This window comes from Falco peregrinus, chromosome 16, assembly GCF_023634155.1.
Source record: "Falco peregrinus isolate bFalPer1 chromosome 16, bFalPer1.pri, whole genome shotgun sequence".
Taxonomy (NCBI): Eukaryota; Metazoa; Chordata; class Aves; order Falconiformes; family Falconidae; genus Falco; species Falco peregrinus.
In genome coordinates this window covers 3,395,217-3,414,490 of record NC_073736.1, presented here as the reverse complement: position 1 = coordinate 3,414,490, position 19,274 = coordinate 3,395,217, and the positions used below count along the sequence as shown (strand labels likewise).

At 45.9% G+C, this 19,274-nt stretch overlaps 1 protein-coding gene across 7 annotated transcripts in view; it reads left to right on the top strand.

Annotated features, from left to right (window-relative positions):
- Positions 1 to 19,274, top strand: part of ANKS1A (ankyrin repeat and sterile alpha motif domain containing 1A) — a 112,547-nt gene that overhangs the window by 23,060 nt on the left and 70,213 nt on the right. For 4 of the 7 annotated variants that reach the window (XM_055819622.1, XM_055819615.1, XM_055819614.1 and 1 more), the window contains exons 2-10: positions 5,114 to 5,194; positions 5,966 to 6,122; positions 8,041 to 8,103; positions 13,920 to 14,216; positions 14,885 to 14,960; positions 15,263 to 15,364; positions 16,686 to 16,781; positions 16,881 to 17,077; positions 18,922 to 19,014. In XM_055819622.1, coding sequence (XP_055675597.1) covers positions 5,114 to 5,194; positions 5,966 to 6,122; positions 8,041 to 8,103; positions 13,920 to 14,216; positions 14,885 to 14,960; positions 15,263 to 15,364; positions 16,686 to 16,781; positions 16,881 to 17,077; positions 18,922 to 19,014 — 1,162 coding nt within the window. The remainder of the gene's footprint in view (positions 1 to 5,113; positions 5,195 to 5,965; positions 6,123 to 8,040; positions 8,104 to 13,919; positions 14,217 to 14,884; positions 14,961 to 15,262; positions 15,365 to 16,685; positions 16,782 to 16,880; positions 17,078 to 18,921; positions 19,015 to 19,274) is intronic. The other 3 variants (XM_055819617.1, XM_055819623.1, XM_055819618.1) reach the window with 2 other exon arrangements.

The following is a 19,274-nucleotide window of genomic DNA, read 5'->3' as shown; positions in this document are numbered from 1 at the left end:
AAGCATTTGAGCTGTTTGTGTTACCAGTCTATAAGCAGGAAATACCAAAAGAGGGTCGTGGTCGTGTTGCAAGAATCTGGCAGTTGTCTAGATATTAATAGCGGAGATGTGTGTATTGACTTGCTTGTGATGTCCTCTGGGCAATGGACTAGGAGTTCATCTACCTCCGGCCTTAACTGCCCTCCTGACACTGTCTCCAAGGCATTGAACGAAGTCTGTAAACATCTGGGACCAGTTCTCAGCTGCTTTGCACTTCCCTTGATCAAATTTGACCCAAGCTGCTCGTGTACCCTGGTTTCTAGCAGCTAAAGCAGCGACAGCACTAGTATCGTGCCTTTTGGGTTTAGTGTTGAGTGTATAAATACACAGGGGTAGCAATGGCCTCTGCTCTGCAGGAGTAAGAGACCGATCCCTGAAGTCTCCGGGTGCTTCTGTAATCTACACATGTCAGGCTATAAATCTGCTCTGAAGACCCATCATTTGACTTGAAAACGCAGAGTTGTTTCTTAGTTGGCTTGGCCTTTGCTGTAGCCCGCTGCCCCTGATGCTTTTGTGAGTAAAGTTACTACAGTCAGGAGGAAAGAAATGGCAAAGGAGGAAAGAAATGGCAAAGCAAGAGGACAAATATGGTCTTGTTTAAAGGAACTATTGGGTTTTATCGTGACCTAAAGCAATGTGCTTTATTCAGCAATTTTTACAACAGGAAGCTTGATTTAAAAGGCTGCAGCACTTGCTGAATCATGGAGCAAGAGAAATCTGAGCACAAGGATTAAACAGAGCAGATTTTGCAATTTTCAGAGCTTTTCTTAGGCCTTAATGTTCACTCTTAATTGCCTTAAGCAGATACATCAGTAACGTCGTTAGAATACTACCCTGGTGCAGCAAAAGGGAGGTGAAATCTAGGTAATCAGTTGAGATGTTCGCTTTCATAACGGAGACTGCTAATACAAAAGCAGACCTCCTCTTTGATGTGGAGGGGTTTTGGGGGGGATTGGGGGAGAAAAGAAAGCAAACAGCGGTGGTAATCGAATTGGCTCCAGACCTCCTCTGAGCTTTATTGGAGGCTTGTATTTACAGCATTCTCCTTCCTGTGCCGGGATCTGTTTTTCTGTTTAATCAGAAACAGCCCCAAATCACACTGTACGTGGGATAGTACTTGGCTTTGTACTCTGCTTCTCTCAGGACCGTATTTCCATTTTACAGATGGGGAAATTTGAGGTCTGGAAGTGTAGCGTTTCCCAAGGCTACGTAGCAGAGTGAGGAGTAAAGCCCTCGTGGCTTCCAGGGGTGTCATCTCTGTCCTGGCTTGCAAGTCTCGAAGAGTATCGCAGTGGTCTGGCATTAGGATTCCCTGCGTTTTGTTCTGTCTTGTCTATTTTTGCCCGAGGCAACGTTTATACCACCCTGTTTTGAATTATTTCCCCTCTGCCTTGTAAAATCGAGGCCACCAGTCTGTGAGCAGGTATTGTTGAGAGGAAATGATTTTTTTTTTTTAACCAACGCATGATCTCACAGCGCCGTAAAAAAAGCGCTCATCTCATTTCGTTTCTTGTTTGCAAGCCATTGGAAGTAATATATTCTAGGGGGAGATGCAGACCCCAAGTCTTGCTGTGAGCATCTGTGCCTTGGCACAGTGGGGGGGGGGGGGGGGTTAGTGGCTTGGGGGGGAACCCCCTTCTGAATCCTCTGAAAAAGGGATTGAGCCTGGCCGGCTGCTGCGGGCTCCTGATTTCCCTGCGGTGATTTTTTTTTTTTTTTTTTTGTCTCCATAAAAGCAGATTACTCGATTCTTCTCATTTTGTTTATTGTTAACTTCATATGAAGTTACTAATATTAAGAACTCTTTATCGTTCTCCGTGCTGTGAAGTGGGCTCGCGCTGGGCTGAACCGAGAGGAGTTAGATGCTATTTCGTATTTATTTGCCCGATAAAGAGTTCCCACAGCGGGGCTGGCCAAACGGGGCTCTGCATACCCGTGAGCCTGACACGTCCACGTCTTGCTGAGTTGTCCCATCGACTTCAACCTCCTGAAATTTCCCTGTCTGGTCTGAAAAGACCTGACTAACTCCTCACTTCAAAAGACCTAATTGGAATCCCACGGTACCCACCTGCTTCCCAAAGTGGTCTGAAGGGGTTTTCCTAATGTTTTAGATTAGAGCCTGGGCTTTGCTTCCAGGAGTTCTGCCACGGTTCCTACGGATAACGCCCGAGATGTCATTCAAATCAGATGCACCAGGCGCTGCAAATAGTGCTCGGAGGGAATTGCAGCGCCTTTCAGAAGTGACGTTCCCATGCTCGTGTTTTGCTAACTCCTGAGTTTCTGCGGGCCATGGTGGAGTTCTTTTCCTGTGTTTAGATCCAACATGAGAAGCTCAGGATCTTATCTTAGGCTGTCACTTTAATGCTGTGCATTGCATAAATAAAAACGGGATGAAAGACTTGGTTTCTGTTAACTCAGGAGAACTGTATGGCCTTCCTAGCAGAGCTGGGGAGGAGGAGAAGGGAAGGGATGGATATACTTCACTGCAGTCCGCAGAACTAAATATAAATAGTTCTCTTCTTGGATCCTTTTGGTCTGAACTTTTGGACAATTTGACCTTTCTTTGATAAAAGCTTTCTTTATTTGCCGGAATAAAAGGGCAAGGGGGAAGAAAGGACACAGCAGATTTTTATTTTTATTTTTTTTTATGTAGCTTAAAATCCCGGCAGTTGGTTTCTACGATACCCAGTGCTCGCTGTTGAACCAGCTCTGTCCTAGACTCCAATACTCTTCCTCCTCCGACTCCCTCAAGGAGGAGTTTACAGTGTTAACCAGAAGATTTCTGAAGCTTCTAGAAGTGTGTTTTCTCACAGGGAGACCGTGCTCCGATGGGGACGGATACCCTGGGCTCCGCTCCCAGGCTTGCTGCCGGCTAGGCAGGTTGCTCTGAGCAAGCACCTTGCTTTATGCCCATTATACCAGTAACCTTGGTTTTCCTTACTTCCTAACTTCAGCTGAAAGAAACGTTTGTGCTAAATGCTGCTGGGTTTTCATATATACACCCTGAAGCTTTTTGAGCTCAGCATCAAAACCCAGCTCTGTTTAATATGTAAAACCACTGAACTCTCTGGCTTCGGTCAGGTTAGCAGCCCGTGCGAGGCGATGCGCAGGTGCGGTGTTTAGAACTGCTCCAGACTACTCACAAGTCTTTCTGGCACTAGTTTTAACCATTAATTGCCACTTTAAATCCAGCAATAAATTATTTGGGCAACCACACTGCACGAACCCACTGCCAAAAATAAACCAGAGCCGGAGAATTGCTCAGGTCCCCTCCGTGCTTCAGGACTGTTGCAGCTGGATGAGGTAGGGCATCTCCTGGACGCAATCCACCTGTGTTTTTTTTGGTGTCTCGTGTACCTTCTGGATGTAGCTCAAGCCATCATCTTGTGAATGATGTTAGTAGCCCTTGAAATGCTTTGCATGCCCGTATTGGTTTGCCGTTCGCTTCTGAAGTGCGGGATGGTGTGTGGGAATGCCTCTGGATAAGCCTTCTGATCCTTTGCAAATTGGATTTTGTGGCTCACTTGCCTGTCCTCTTGGATAAAGTTTCCCCTTAGCTGCCTCTCCTCTCGCAGAGCTCGTGCCTGTCTCAGGACTGCAAAGCCTTTTATAACGCTCTGCTGGATCAGCAGTCACTGGGAAGGGGGAGACTTTCCATTTCGGAGCGTGCTCCCAAATCCCTTCTGGAACGTGCTTGAGGGTGAGCGCGCTGCTCACTTCACTTCGGAATTTCCACTGGGTCTCCATGAGATGCCGGTTGGTTTGGTGCCTTTCCTGCCGCTTTTATGCGCTGTGGTGTGGAGTTTTTTCTGGCCAGGAGCCTTGTAGTAATGACTGTTATTTTAGAAAACCTAGTGACTGCTCGGGCTGCCTCCATATTGTACAATGAGTCGTAGCGGTTACATGCTGGGGAGGAAATGAAATGATCAGGAAAAGCCTACTTTATAAAGAGTAACAGTCGACTTTATTTTAAACCAATTAAATCGGGGATTAGAGAGTGCTGTTAAGTTCTACCCCTGGTTAAAGAAAACAATGCAGGAAAATGCACTGTGTTAGCAAAAGCATGGTTGTCTTAGGCTTACAATAAATCCTGTATAATTCTTGAAAATATTAAGTTTAAAAGAGGCTGGTGTACAAGGAACGATGATGGATTGCAACGGAGAGGGCTGTCTTTCAATTTCCTTATTTTTTATAATAATATATATGGCTTTTATTAAGATTGATTTGAGTTCGCGTGCCCTTTCTAGGGGAAGGTGGTAGCACTGGTGAGGGGTGTTGGTAGGAACCAAACGCCTTGAAGAGCAAGCCCGAGAGCAGTGCCAGCTCCTTACACGTGCATTTCTCTGCTCTTTTAAATAGGACACCTTGCAGGGGTTAGAGGGAAGATTAATCCTCTACAGGGTTAATCCTTAAATCCTTGGTGTTTGACTTTTGAGAAAGGGAGGGAAGTTAGCAATATTCTCAGAAGCGCTGGGAGACCACCTACTCTTTCCTATCGACTGCCAGCAGCCGGCAGATGGAAACGATTTTTGGACAGTCAGAAGCCAGCGTGGAATCGCGCTGGTGACCCAGAGCAGGCTCTGTATCCCACGGTCTTTGACTTACACTCGTAGTAGTAACTCTTGCCGTGGAGGGAAGAGGCTTTCCCAGACCCATTGGAATTCTTCGGAGGGGTGTGAATTAGCGGTGGGTTGATGGTTTGCTGTCTCTTGCGGTTAACTTTTAATAGACACGTGTTCCTCTGAAGATGCTTTTTGGCAAGCGCATGTATGGCTGAAAGCTGTCTAGCAGCAGGAAGATGTGGGAGCTGGGATTTAAAACCAGGATGGTCTGATGAAGCGTAGAGTCGTGAATCCCTGTACCAGCTGTGTGCTTTGTGACACTAACCCCTCTGCTCGACACAGTGCTGTGCCGTCTCTTCTCTGTATTACTGCTTTTAACCACAGCTGTCCAGCCACTGGTTGGCTTCCAGATAACCAGCTTGGTGTGAGAACTCTGCTGCAAGTTGTCCTTGCCAGCTGTCTGTCTGTTTGGTGTATGCCTAAGTGTTCCCTGTACGTTTTCTGTCTTGCAGCATCTGGAGAGGGCCAAATGTGAACTGCGTTGACAGTACTGGATACACTCCACTGCACCATGCTGCTTTGAATGGTCATAAGTGAGTCATCTTATAATGCCTTTGATCATAGGGGATACTGTGTGCTTTCTGTGTAATTAATTCACCGGTCTGATGCTGTTTCCACTGAAAACGCGGTGATGGTGCAGCACTACACCATCTTCAGGACAAGAAGTGAAGAACATCAGTGCAGCAAAGCTATAGAGGTATTGGCTGCTGCACGGTAGGATCACACATCTCCCTAAAAATTTGGCAAAACATCGAGGTTTTCAACCACCTTTTTATTTATAAGCAATTTGGATACGATATAAAACATATTAAAGGTGGCTTCTCCAGTAACGGTCCTCTGCAGTCTGTCTGGTGTCCAATGTGTTTCTGTGCCTGCACCACTTAAAATTTGCTTTTGTGCATGTTACGATTTTAAGTAACTCCGGTCTTCGGTGTGGTAAATCTTGTATTGTTCATTGCTACTTAAGATACTGAGAAATTGAATAGACTTAATCTTTATTAATCTTCATTGTGCTGGTGCAATTCACTTTTCACCAGAGTGGCTTGTGGATGACTTCAGTCCCTGTTCAGCTCCATTAGTATGAAGGTAACCTAGATCTCTTCTGAGCTCATCTCAGCAGTCTGTAATATTTTAAATTTTTTTTTTCCTTGGGCAGCATTTAATAGGAATGCTTTAAAATCACATTTCAAGAGGATCTCTGAAATACTCCTGTTCAGGTTAACTTTTTGTGAAATACTTACTGCGGAATGTGAGCTGTGAAACAAGAACTGAATCTTACGGACTCAAGTTTCCTTCTGTTGCAGGGATGTCGTGGAAGTTCTGCTGAGGAACGACGCGCTAACCAATGTAGCAGACTGTAAAGGCTGTTACCCTCTTCACCTGGCAGCTTGGAAAGGAGATGCAGACATAGTGAAGCTCCTCATCCATCAAGGACCTTCGCATACTAAAGTGAATGAGCAGGTCTGCGTATTTTTCTCTAATATATCGTTGAATCGCTTCCCTCGGATGGAGAGAGACTACTTCAGCTGATTCCTGACCCTTCCCAAACTAGTAGCAATGGTTACGAAGTCCTGCTTGCTAATGGGATAAGAAGGGTGCTGCCTACAGCAATACCTCCAGTTAGTGGTTGCACGAGTAAGGTGTATATATATATATATATATATATGTTTATTTAGAGGTATATAAATACGAGAACCACTCAACACCTAGGAATTGGTCTCATGCTTTCGTACTGGGCTTCTAAAACTAACCCCTAGTTTTTCCTTTCAGTTGCTGGATAGCTGATGAGGTTTCTAGTTCTGTCAGAGGATACGTTGGCTCCCTTCTTTGGGAACTAATCAAAGCAGCTTTGTTTAGCCCTTGGCCACGCTCTCTTAGCTACTCTCCTGGCTTGTCTCTAGCACTTGCTCCAGTTAACCAATTTGTAAGTTGTAAGATAACTTTAACTCTGCTTGCCCCCAGATAAATCCCTAGCTTAATCTTAAAGAATTTTCTCAAGGAGGCAGGAAAAAAACATCTGGTGGATCTCTTCCCGTTGCCAGGCTGATAAGTTTGGGTCCAGGCTGCAGAGGGATTGATGTGAATGAGCTATTCTGTACAGCAGCCTCTGTGTCTGCTTTGGAGGGCTGGCTCCCGTGTAACTTCCCATGGAAGTCAGCAGCCTTACAATTCTGGGGAACTTCTGAAACACTACTGCTGGAAGACCCAAATATTTATTTTGTTTAAGAGTTCTGGATAAGGGAACTGGTTTCCTGAGTGAGGCCGGCTGAGCAGCATTACTGAACCACGTATGAGCTGAGTGAGCTTGGGCAGACATGCAGTAATAACCAAATCAGATGGTTGAAGCTGTAGTAGCCCTTGGTTGTCCTGTCCCTAAGGCAGGAATATCTAATGTCCCTGTGAATCAACTACTAAACCACTCCAGCTTTCATCTAGGAGGAGAGGATAAACCAAAATAAGTTTGCCTTGGTACCACGAGGCTAAAAATGTATGCTCGTTCAGAATTTAACACGAGTAGGTCAGATACTCATGGCTCAAGTTTAGCAAAATCCGTCAAAGTCAAGATGAGCAGCGGGGAGCCGAGTTTCTACTGTTTAATTTTGACTTGCCGTGTAGACTTTGTCAGAAGCTGAGGAGCAAACTCCCTTCAGAGTCAGGTTTAGGAGGCCTAATCCTGCTTCCAGCCATACTTTGAGGGGACCAGAGTGCCATGCTTAAGTGTTTTTTTTTGTTCCTCGGTATAAGATGGCTAGCTTGATGCGTCAGGCTGCTCCCAGGCTAAATGGTTGCTTCTAAAGCATCACGAAATGAAAAATATGGTGGTAATGCTGTTCACTACCACTCCTCAATGGAGCAGAAATAACTGAGAGTGGGTTTTAATGTCTTTGATAGTTTTCCAGCTTGGGGCTGTGGTTAATAATGTCTTCAGGCACAGCTGCAGGCATTCAGTCTGCTCAAATAAATTTGAGAAGTGTAGTTAGCTGTTTATAATCTATCTGATAAGAATTGACTGAGGGCTCTGAGTGTAAACTGCTCTGCCCCGAGCAGGACAGGTATAGGGGAAACCTCTGCAAAAGATTAAAAGCTTAGTGTAATCCTTCCAGGTAATGTTTCATTAATGTCTGTTTAGTAGGAACCTTTTTAAATGAGAGAAGTCAGCTGAATAGCCTGTGCTGCTTGTGTTTGGAGTCTTGTAAACGAAATGTTCAAGTTACAGGAATCGGCAGCTGGAATGGCTTCGGCTGTTAATAGCTTTGACTGGAACAAGATGCTGTGTTCTGTCATTTCCACCCCTTGGGAGTCACCCATTGCTTTGTTGCTATATCTCACCCATTTCATTATCACATTTTTTTTTTCTTTTTCCTCTTCCTTTTTGTAGAATGCTCTTGAGATCAAAGAACTCAAAAAGTACGGCCCCTTTGACCCATATATCAATGCCAAGGTGTGTACTTTGCTGTCAGCATTTCACTGCATCATTACTCCAAGCTGCACTCGCGTGCTTCCAGGTGCAATATCATCCAGTTGCAGTAATACCCGTTCAGTTTGCAGCGGCTTGGGGAAAAGTAAAATGCGACCGTTTATTTACTGTGGGTTTCTTTCTTCAAAGCAGTTGTAGGAACATAATTTAAGGGAAGCTTTTCCTTATTTTCCTGGGGGCTCCTTCATTGCTTAGCCTTGTAGGACTCACGGTGATGGTCAGTTTGCTTGATTTGGCTGGATGACTTCCAAAAGGTAACGTTATTTCAATTAAAATGTTTCAGGTTTTGTTTCATGTGCTAATGTTGCTGATAAATGCAAAGAGAAGGAATTTTTTTTTCCTGCTTAAACATGGATGCGTTTTCTCTGTGGGCTGTTTGGAGTGAATTTTCTTGCCTTTTCTCCAACAAAATGTGTAATGCTGTATTTGTCGTTTGAATGGACAGTTAATTCTTGTGGTGGTGGGGAGAAGGGAAGGCAGTAACGTTCATGCCTCCCTTTCCAAGTCCTTCATGTCCTGCTTATTGCATCAGTCTCTTTTTTTGATGTCAAGTCTGTTGTGTCGTCTGGCCCTTCAGCCCTGGTCTTCTGTTCCTGTTTTCTTGCTTATTTTGCTCCTCTTGCTTTTAGCTGTTCTTGAGCTACAAAAAGGCATGACATCGGCACTTCCAATGCACTGAGGCTAGCAACTGAGGAAGCAGATAAGAAAGCTCCTGGTGGTGACCATTTTTCATTTTTATTTATAGCGAAGCTGCAGGCTGGTGATGGCATAATAGTCTGATGATTTATCATGAGATACTTCTGCTGTAAGCCACCGCGCCACAGTTGCTTCCAGCCAATTATTTTGGATCCAGCCATCCATGGCAGATTTTTGTCTCTCAAAGTTTACTTAAAACTTTCACTCTGCTTAATCTGCAGTACCTTAAAACCACACAAAGTTCCTGAGCTTGCGAACCACTGGGAATTATGTTTGTTTTTGCAGACTTCTATTTCAGGAAATACTCTAGTGCATACCTCTTTAAGCACAAATACATTTACGTGAAGCTCATCCGTATTGGTGATTTTTACAAAAATCCAGATGGGAATTTTATGACAACGAATGTCTTTTGTGGAAACATCAGAGTCGAGCAGTTCGGTTGCCTGAAAGGAGCTTTCTAAAACATTGTCAATAACAGAGTAAAATCTTACACCCTCCAGCATTAAAATGTTGGATGAAGGAGGAATATAAAGATGAAATGTGCAGTGAGCTCACTTTCTTGAGGGTTTTTTTGTTTATGAAGTATTCTAATTTAGATTTTATATTTTTGATGAGTGTTATTTTAAACTCTCAGTTCAGTTTTCCAGATGGCTGTAGTGCTTTCAAGAGCAAGGCTAGTGTTTTTGAAATCTTTGATTTGAAGGAGAGAGATACAACTTACACACAGTCTGCTAGGTTCATCACAAATTCTGACCAGCTTTCCACCAGTTTCTGAACAGGTTCGATGAAGAGCCTGTGGAATCATACCCGCCATGCAACCCTCGATGTTTTCTCAGTAGCCTGGCTGCAGGTGGGAGAACCACAAAAAGTCCAGGTGCAAAAAGTGTAAGAGTTTTTGCTTAGTTGGTGCTTCCAGCTTCTCAGCTCCCAGGCAGCATGGGGTGTTGTACAGAAGCAGTGGAAGTGAGATGTTACATTTTGGGCTATTTAGAAGAGGGGGAAAGCACTTAGATATGGCTGGACTGCAATTTAATATCCTGTTGAGGAAGAGATAAGAAAGCCAGAAGCTTCGTACTTTCCTAAAACTTAAAGAAATAGTTAACAGCTGCTTTTTATGCCCTTACCCTTTCAACATAGGAGGTCCCTGCAATATGTTTGTTACAGGCCCGAAGGACTCCTGAAAAATAAACGATAGAAGCAAACTTAAGAGACGGAACAGCAACTCTGCTTCAGTAACTCCTGCTATCTCCAATTTGGTTGTTTAATTTACACGAAGGAACCAACCAGTTGAGCAGAGCCAAGGCAAGAAAAAGCTGTCACATAGCTCAGGTTTATGCACTGCGCAAACTACCTTTGTCTTTTTTAATTGGAAGCAAATGAATCATGCAGATTGGGTTTAAAGTGCTATAAATCTAAACGGGCTGCTGAGAAAAGTAGAAGCCTACCATCTGGAGTCTGCAAATGAAGCTGGGCAGCAAACCCACCCGCAGAGCTCCCGAAAGCTTGTCAGACATATGGGGATCACTTTATTTTTTTTTGCAACATGTTTGGCATTGTTGGGCACCTGTAGGAAGGAAGGAAGGGGGCTTGTTCATCCTTTGCTCCTGGCGGTGCCGTGTGGGTTACCGATGGGAATCCTGTGCTGCAAAAGGAGGGAAGGAGGTGGTACAATTACCACCAGCTCCAGCCAGCTCTTCTGGCCTGCTTTCTGCCCGAGGTTGTGATGTGCCTTGGGTGTCACCTCCTGGTGAAGTCTGGACTTTGCTTAATTCTTTTTTTCCTCTTTTATTTTGCCCTAGCTTTAACTGCAATTTCGTGGAGTACGTGCCAGCAGGACATCCCTGTTCTGTGCTTTAGTATCAAATGTGTCACTGGAGCAGCAAAATAGCAGGTTTTTACTAGGGCAAGTCTCGGTTAGACGTGCATACACTGACAAAAATCCCACAAAGGTATCCTAGAAATAGGTTGGATGGGATCCAAGGGTCATGTAGCCTCTTTTCCCCAGCCCTGAGCAGGATCAGGTCCACCTAAACCATCCCTGGCCGGTGTTTGGCTAGCAGTTTCTCACAAACCTCGGGGAGGGAGAGCTCTGTAGTCTCTCTTGGCAATTTATTCGAGCATTCAAATCTTTGCAGGTTAGAAAGTTAGAAAACTTGCCCTTATTTAAACTAAGACTCCCTGTCTTCAATCGAATCCCTCTTATGGTGTGTTAGGAACAGGGGTGCAGACAGACGTCCTTTAAGGGCTGTAGAGTCTCCGTTGTAGCATCTGATGAGGAGCGTAAGGGCTGTGGTATGTGGTATCTGGTTACCAGGGCTTGAAAAAATTTGATGGAGCCCATATGAAAGCAGAGGCAGTTCTGCTTAGGTTCCTGTTCTGCAGGCTTGTAGGCAGGCATCCCACGAGCCCAGCTTCTCATTCCCAACTGTGAACCAGGGGGATGCTAGGGTTCCTGCCAGAATGCAGCCCCTGGGCCCTGTGGAGTGCTCTACTTTTCTAAGAAGTTCTGAAATTTGAACCCATACGCCTTCTGGCTGCTGGAAAGGAATTTTCTTTTTCCATTTCTGATAAATACGTATGTCTGAGGGCTCATGCTCATCGTTCAGGCTCCACTCTGGTTTGTGCTTGGAGAGGCGATGCGGGGAAGGGAGGCAAACTGCCTTGCCTGGGACGGATTTAGTATTCTTGGCTGCTCAAAACTCACCCAAAATGCAGGTAATAAAGACTTATGCAAAAGTGGGAGTTTCCAGCCTGCAGTCTGTGATGGAGAAAGACTTTCTGTAACAATTCATTCAGGGGAGTTTACCACCTGGTGATCTCTGTTGCAGGAAGAATGGGGATTTCACCCTAAGCATCAGAGCCCTGACCTGCTTAAGGAAAATTACGTTAAATTGCAACGAAGATGGGGGAAATCTGCAACAGTTATGTTGTTAAAAGATGTTGCAGTCCCGTTTCTGAGCCATCAGGCAGGTGTTTGGAGTCTCTGATGCTTTAAAGCACCCTTGACGGATATGGTCTCTGTGCCAGGGAGGGATGAGAGGGGACACAGTCCTAGCAGTGGAAATTCCCCGTAGCCAGGGCTAGTGTGGCATGAGCAGTGCTGTCTCCCATGGCTCTTCAGCAGATACCTGCGGCTCTGGCGGGGCTGGAGTTACCTACTCCTGCAAAAATTGGCAGTGAGCCTCCCTCGCGCTATGGAGCAGGCTGAGGGACTCGGTCTGGCTGTTAGGGGCTCACTGATCCCTGGGTTCCCTTCCCTGTCAAACGAGAAGAATGCGATTTCCCAACCTTTTAAACACCTGGAGACCAGCAGCTTAAGCTGATTGATAGTGTGATCTCTGTAGTTCTGTATTCTCTCCCCTTCTCACTCCGTATGTATATTTTATGTGCAGACTTCTTTATTCTACAGTAACTTCTGTCCACTTGTATGTGCCTTCCTTCATCCTGGCTGCGTCTGCCACTCCAAGTATAGAGCCTGTTGTTCGACTTTGAACTTCTGTGCTAACGGCGATGCTCTGCTTTCCTTACTTTCTTAAATACCTCGCTTTGCATGTGGCTGTTGCTGCTCCCTGCCGCAGTCTTCGCTTTTATACAACTTGCAGCTGCAAAGAGCCGCTCCGGAACTCCTGGCTTGCCTTGTGCTTTCCACGCGGCTGAAAAATGATGCAAATACCAGTGAAAAACAAACGGGAGCGTGCATGCCTGACTCCTGTAATCCTTAGAATACTTAACACCTTAATAGGATTAAAGTACTTGTAGGACAGAGCAAGTTTTGCTGCGTGGTTATGAATTGGTGCAAAATACTGACTGGTCCTTCAAGCCGGTATCCAAAAAAAATGCATGTGCTTTCAAAGCAAAAAGGTATTTTGATCAAATTCAGTTTCTGAAGTAGTACCTCTAACTCCATCAGGACAATTCTGTTCCCTGTTTTGTTGTTTGGTTTTGTTTTTAATGGGAGCTGTTCTTAAAATGACACATTCAACCATGGTTCTTTCAGCTAAAGTTGAAGTGTGTAGCAGTTTGTACTAAATTGGGGTTTTTTAGGTCAAATTTTTGGATAGCTATTTGGTCCTAAAATCCTTAAACCAAAATCCCTCTGTGTATAACACACAGTAGTAAAGCTAGAAACTTGAGGTGAATTTAAGTTGAAAAAAGGCTCTTTTAATTCTCACAATGTTCCTATTTTGCACCTGCAAGTGAAACATGTTAGGTTGCTTGTTTTTCAATGCTTTTGCATTGCTGCTTTTTAACCTGACAGATGCTGCATGCATTAATTGGATCTGCCTTTCGCTGTGGAGGTGTTCTTGTGTTGCTTGAACATCTCTGCCTTCAGTTGACCTGAGACCTTGGCTCGTTAGTGGGGTGATCTAATTGCACTGCTTTCTAATACACAAACTGCATGTAACTTAATGCACCCTTTCTCTAAACGGCCAGCTTGTTGAGCCTCAGAATTGCGAAGGTGGAATGACTGTTATAATCAGGATAAGTAGGATTGGAAACAATTGAAGTTTAAATCTAAAATGACGACGATGAAGCTACAGCAGATAGAATTCATGCTGCGGTTTGCCTGTGGTATCTCGCATATAAATAAAAAAATATATGTATTTTATTTTTGTGGCAGCCCGAAATGTGGGATGCTGCCAACAAATAACAGACTTGCCTTCCCCAAGTGCTAGCAGGATTAATGGGAATCCAGATACAGCTCAACAGTCCCTTAAACTTTAGCGTGGTCCCTTGATTTTTGACCTCAGTGCTTTGAAAGCAGGCTATTCCGTATATAGCACCTGTTTCCCACAGAGCAGATTTCCCATATCTGAGTAAAGCTTATTGTTCTGAATGTTTTTGAAGCTCTTCCTGGGTGGGTGGGCTGATGAGTTCACGAGGGGATGTCTGTGCCTGGTAAATGGCTAGCGAGATGGCGAAAACATTGCTCCAGGCTCAGTTTCGAACTAGGCTCTCTGCTTCCCAACTGCTTTTTTGTCTTGTTTTCGCATTTAAACTTCAATGGTTTGAGCGAGGCAATGGAGCAGCTTTGTTCTCCCCGGTTCTGACGTGCTCACATTTGTGACTCCCCCCCTCCCCAGAACAACGACAACGAGACGGCGCTGCACTGCGCCGCGCAGTACGGCCACACCGAGGTGGTGAAGGTCCTTCTGGAGGAGCTGACCGACCCCACCATGCGCAACAACAAGTTTGAGACTCCTCTGGACCTGGCTGCGCTCTATGGGAGGCTGGAAGTCGTGAAGATGCTCTTGAACGCTCACCCTAATCTTTTAAGCTGCAACACTAAGAAACATACTCCTCTGCACTTGGCAGCTAGAAACGGTCACAAAACTGTAGTCCACGTCCTCCTGGATGCTGGCATGGATAGCAACTATCAGGTATCGAGCGGGTCTGTGTGGGAGGGACTGGTTTGAGCGCTGGAGGATGGAGAAGCCCATGTGGTCACGCTCTGCCCAACCTTGCTCCCAGCGGGATCGTTTATGAAAGATGAGCGATAGCTTTGGTCTCCTCTGGGCTGTTTGTTCAGCTCTCGGTTGCTCTGGGAAGCTGCTCGGAGGGATACTGGTGCTGTGCATGCTTCACGCCTGCTTGGTGGTTGAGAGAGCCCCAGACACACAGCGAGGGAGGAGGACAAGCCCGTTCGCCGAAGCTGTTCTGCCCTGCAGTACCATGAGCTCTTGATAGCGGCGGAGGCAAATTGTCTCTCTTCCTATCAAGCCACTTGTGAAGATGCTGTTTTCACAGCAATAGCTTCTATGTGGTGGTCTTGTCTTTCTTTTTCAGGACACGACCTCTTGCTAAGCTGTAGAAAGTCCTTTCTTGGTCTCTAACCTGGGCCTGCATGTCTCTCTGGAGACCATCCCCATTTTCCATTCCAAATTCTCAGCTTTGTAATAATTTTTATTGTCTGTCCTCGGTTGTAGATACTGTTGCCCACACTTTGTATATGATGCCGTTTGCTTACTGCTTCTGTAACCTTCTAAACATGCCTCCATCACCATTCCCCACTGTCTGGCTTCATGCTATTTTTCCATTTAATTTGCAGACTGAAAAAGGCAGTGCTTTGCACGAAGCTGCTTTGTTTGGCAAGACTGATGTGGTACAAATATTGCTGGCTGCAGGTGAGAGTGATCCCCTTTTGAAGCAATAGCGTGGCGATCCCTTCATCCAGAACTCGAGGAAACCCCTTTAGAGAGCAGTGTGTTTCCCCAACCAGCGATCAAAGTTCCTCGGGGCGGGTCATAGCAGAGGATATCTCCAGGTGTTTGGCTTTAGGTCTGCCTCTCTAAAGCATTTTTTAGCTCCCCCCACAGTGATGATCACAAATGTAAGATCTGAGCTTGTTGAAAGACATGGACTTGCACACCGTTTAAAAAAAAAAATAAAAATCTTGCTTTTGCCTTCTCTGCACCTATTGCCGCAGGTATTGACGTGAACATAAAGGATAACAGAGGCCTGACAGCCCTGGATATTGTGAGGGAGCTTCCCTCTCAGAAAAGCCAACACATAGCAGCTCTTATCGAAGGTCAGTGATGTAGCTCTGTGTGCGGGGCAGGAGGGAGAAGTTTCGGGTGCTGATGATGCCAGTGCAGGATTTTGTTCTCCAGCCCTGGAAGGTGCTGAAAGCGAAGCAGCCTCAGGTCAGGTCCCTCCGTGAGGATCTTACAGGTGTTGCTGATGAAGGAATGATGCTTAAATGCTCTGGTGAGCTGTCTCTAGACCAAATGTTTGCAGGGAGACTTCTTGGGGGGGGAGGGGATTTAGGGGGATTAGCTCCTTTGCTGGAGGAGTGTGGCATGACTTTTACAGTTTAAATGGGCTTAATTGAGCTTTGTTTAACTCACTGGAGAAGTTAATTAAAATTAAAGATAGCCTAAATCTGCTTGCAGAATTCAAAGTAATGGCTTTAGAAATGGTTTTGGATTAACTATCCTTTATGTATGTGTCTGTGTAGGCAAATAGTCGTCTGTGGATCTTACATCCTCCTCCTCACTTCATTGTGAAGCTTGGGCATGGATTTTGCCCATGAGATGTACAGAAAGGCCTTGATTACTTGTGGTTTACGAAGGAGCTTGGCCCATTGCGTCTGTCCAAGCTAGGGAATGAAATGTGGCATCGTAGCTAAATTCCTACCTTGTAATTATGCTGTCTCAATTTCCTCTCAGCTGTGGGGAAAAGATCAGAAGCGTATGCAACTGGTGTGCATTATTCATGCTTCGCGTTTGGGAGCTTTACAGGTTCAAAGCACTTTGCAGACTTTTAATTAAAACTTTGCCTGTGAGGCTGGTAGGTAGTATCTCTATTCTGAAATTGGAGATAAAGATGGGCTTTAAAACTGAGGTTCTTGCAGGTAAATGCTCTTAGTTTGCTCCTGTAGGTGAGCTAGCTGTGTGAGATGTTGATGTCTGGCTTAATTAGTCTAAACTTAATGTTTCTGGCTTTGCCTGTGGTTTGGGGACCAGAGCTAGACTTGTTTATTCTGCCTTATGACTCCAGAAGACCAGACTGCATCTCTGCTTAGTGATGTAGCTTGTGTCTATAGCATGAAGTAATCTGCTCCATGATGTTGTGTCCGTACAGGAGCTTTGCAGCTTTCTGATTAAAGACTCTGTAAAAGTTCAAAGAGCCATCCTTAACCTTGTGCATGTGATTAAAGAGGCCGCCGGCTTCTATTTTGAGATCTGAGCTGCAAGTTTTAATAATGTACTTCAGTTATATATATTTTTTTTTAAGGCTTAATAAGCTGACAGTTGGCCTTCCATCCACGAGGGAGGAAGCGCCATATGCTGAAAAGGACATAAAACTAGATTGACATCAACTGACCCTGTCGCCCCATCTCCCTGCAGATTACACGGTTGGGAAGAAGAGTGTCAAAGCTGCGGAGAAGACTGTTCAAGCACCGCTTGTTCCAGCCGCTGATCCCGTGTGCCGGATATCTCAGGGTAGGCTTCCATGGCACCAGCGATGCTCTTCCAGCAAACGCTGGCTTCCCAAGGGGAGAAGCCCCAAGTGATGTACCTGTGTGTCTCCCGCTCTCGCAGGTGATGTGGAGAAAGCAGTTACGGAACTGATCATCGACTTTGAAGTCAACCCAGAAGAGGAGAGTCCATATGAAGCTTTATACAATGCCACGTCCTGCCACTCCCTGGACAGCCTTGCCAGCGGGAGATCTTCAGATCGAGAATCGGTGAATAAGGAAGCGGAATCAACCGGTCTCAAAGCAGCAGGAGTCAGGCCTGTATGTAGCTGTGTGGGCTCCTCTCTGCTTGCCTTAGGATAGGTAACTTAGCTCAGTTCTCATGATTTTGCAGCAGGCTGCCCATCCCCCAGCTTGAGGAAATTTTTAACCCTGTCCCTGACATTGATTAAAGCAGGCAGGTACCTCTCCTTTTTCACGGGCCTGATCACAGAACCTCTCTTGTGTTGCCCACAAGTAGCCACTTCTCCCTGCTGAACTTTTGCCAAGTGTTGCATCCTTCTGTTTTCTGGCAGTTAAATACCGGTGCCTGTGAATTTTAGTTTGTCAGGACATTGCGCTTAGCTGAAGGTCACCTTCTTGTCTAGAAGAAAGCTTTGGAAACTTGTGTGTGGAGCATTTTTCTCATCTGTCTTGCCTTTTGCTTTGCCCAAGAGAAGGCTCTTGAGGAATTATCTTTAAGAATATCCTGTTGGAAACCAGGCAGTGGAAACATTTTTTTTCTGTATTACTTGCAGAGGTCTGTAGAGGGTACTCAAGGCTTTACAAGGCAACGCAAAGCTCCTGGAACTGACTTCAAAGTCTTCCTCACCTTCTGTTAGTTGCACCTGCTGCCCCGTTAGCAACCAATGGCAACACTGCTGTGGGGCAGATGGGATGCTGGCCTTGCAGCATGCTGTGTCAGCTTCAGGGTTTGTTCTCTGCTTGGTTTTACAAAGCCTGATCCGTGGATGTGTTTTTGGACAAAAGGCAGCAACAAACAATTAAACTGCTGGTGGTACTGTAACCGTGCTTCCTCCCTGTCTGCAAAGAGGTGCATTGTTTTCCCTGTATTATTAGCAAATACAGTAGAAATGAGACAAAAGCTTTACAAGACGGGCATTTCGTCCAGATCGCTCGTTCAGATGCGCTGTCCTGTTATGGACTAAATCTTGGTGGCTTATATCCGTCCGTGTGCTGTCCTGTGCTGATGGTGTTTGGTGTGAAATAAGCTCAGCTCTGTCACAGATAAGAAAAGACGAGAGGCTGAACTGCAGTGGGAAGGGAGAGGAAAGAGGGACATGCTCCAGGAGCTCGCTGGGGCTTCTCCCAAGGCTTGCTTGGGACTTTTGGAATGAGTTGTTCCTCGGCCATCTTTTCCTGTGCCGTTAGATGGAGCTGTTGGAGGGCAGGAGATGACCAAGAGAGATGGTTTTTTAGCTCTGTATGGTGACAAGGCAGCAGTTCTAAGAGCCCACAGGCAATCTTGGGATAGTTCAATCTTGGGATAGTTGAGGAATGCAGTGCAGCACTGTCCCTTGATCCGTAGGGTTTTCTGCTGTAAAAGGTGCCTCTGGGATCACTACTGTTACAGTTTCATTAAGACACAAGCAGTGGGTCTTCCCTTTCTCCCCGTTCGCATGAGTTCATTGCTGACCTTCGCTGTGTGATGCTGTGCCATTGAGGTTACCGCTCTGGGTCGGACTGAACTGGCCCAAGGAAGGAAGCAGCAAACCTGTGTGAACAGCACCTTCCACCTGAGCGGTTTTATGCTCCCAAAATCTAGTCGGTGCTCACGTGGGTCTGAGGTGCCCTTGTCCAGCATAACGCAGCCCACCCACTTCTGCTCCGCAGCAGTAATCACCAGCATCCCATCCACAGGGCATCTGCAGAAGGGGCTCTCTGCCTGCGTAGGTGTCCTGCTGGGGAGGAGGAAGAGGAGGAGGAGGAAAGGCAGCAACCACTGCCAGGCTCTGTGCTGTTGGGACTGAACTTCTCCTCCACCCCGAGTAATTAGAGGAGGTCCCTGCCATGCGGCACGCACAGCGGTGTGGGCGTAGTGTTGGTGGAAGCAGGAGGGGACGTGCTTTAACACAGCGCAGCTGACAGTGGTCTTTAAACTGCAGAGAGAACGTCCACCCCCGCCTGCCAAGCCACCGCCCGATGAAGAGGAGGAGCAGCATGTGGAGAAGAAGATAGGCCATGGTGCTTCCTGTGAGGTACGTGGGACTTGATCTGGGGTGTTCTCTATAGGAGTGTGGCTTAAAGATCAGTTTTAATAATTTGGGAGGAGCCAGCTATGATATTACATCCCTTGCAAGTCAGGCTGTGAATGCAAAGTCTTCTTTCACTCCAGCATTGCTGCTGTCACTTGCCATGGGAACTTCCTTTGTGCGGTTCTTCCAGGGCACCTCCGTGCTGACCTCCAGCCTTACACTTCCTAAGGGAATTCTCAGCCAAGAATAGGAAGGATTTTTCT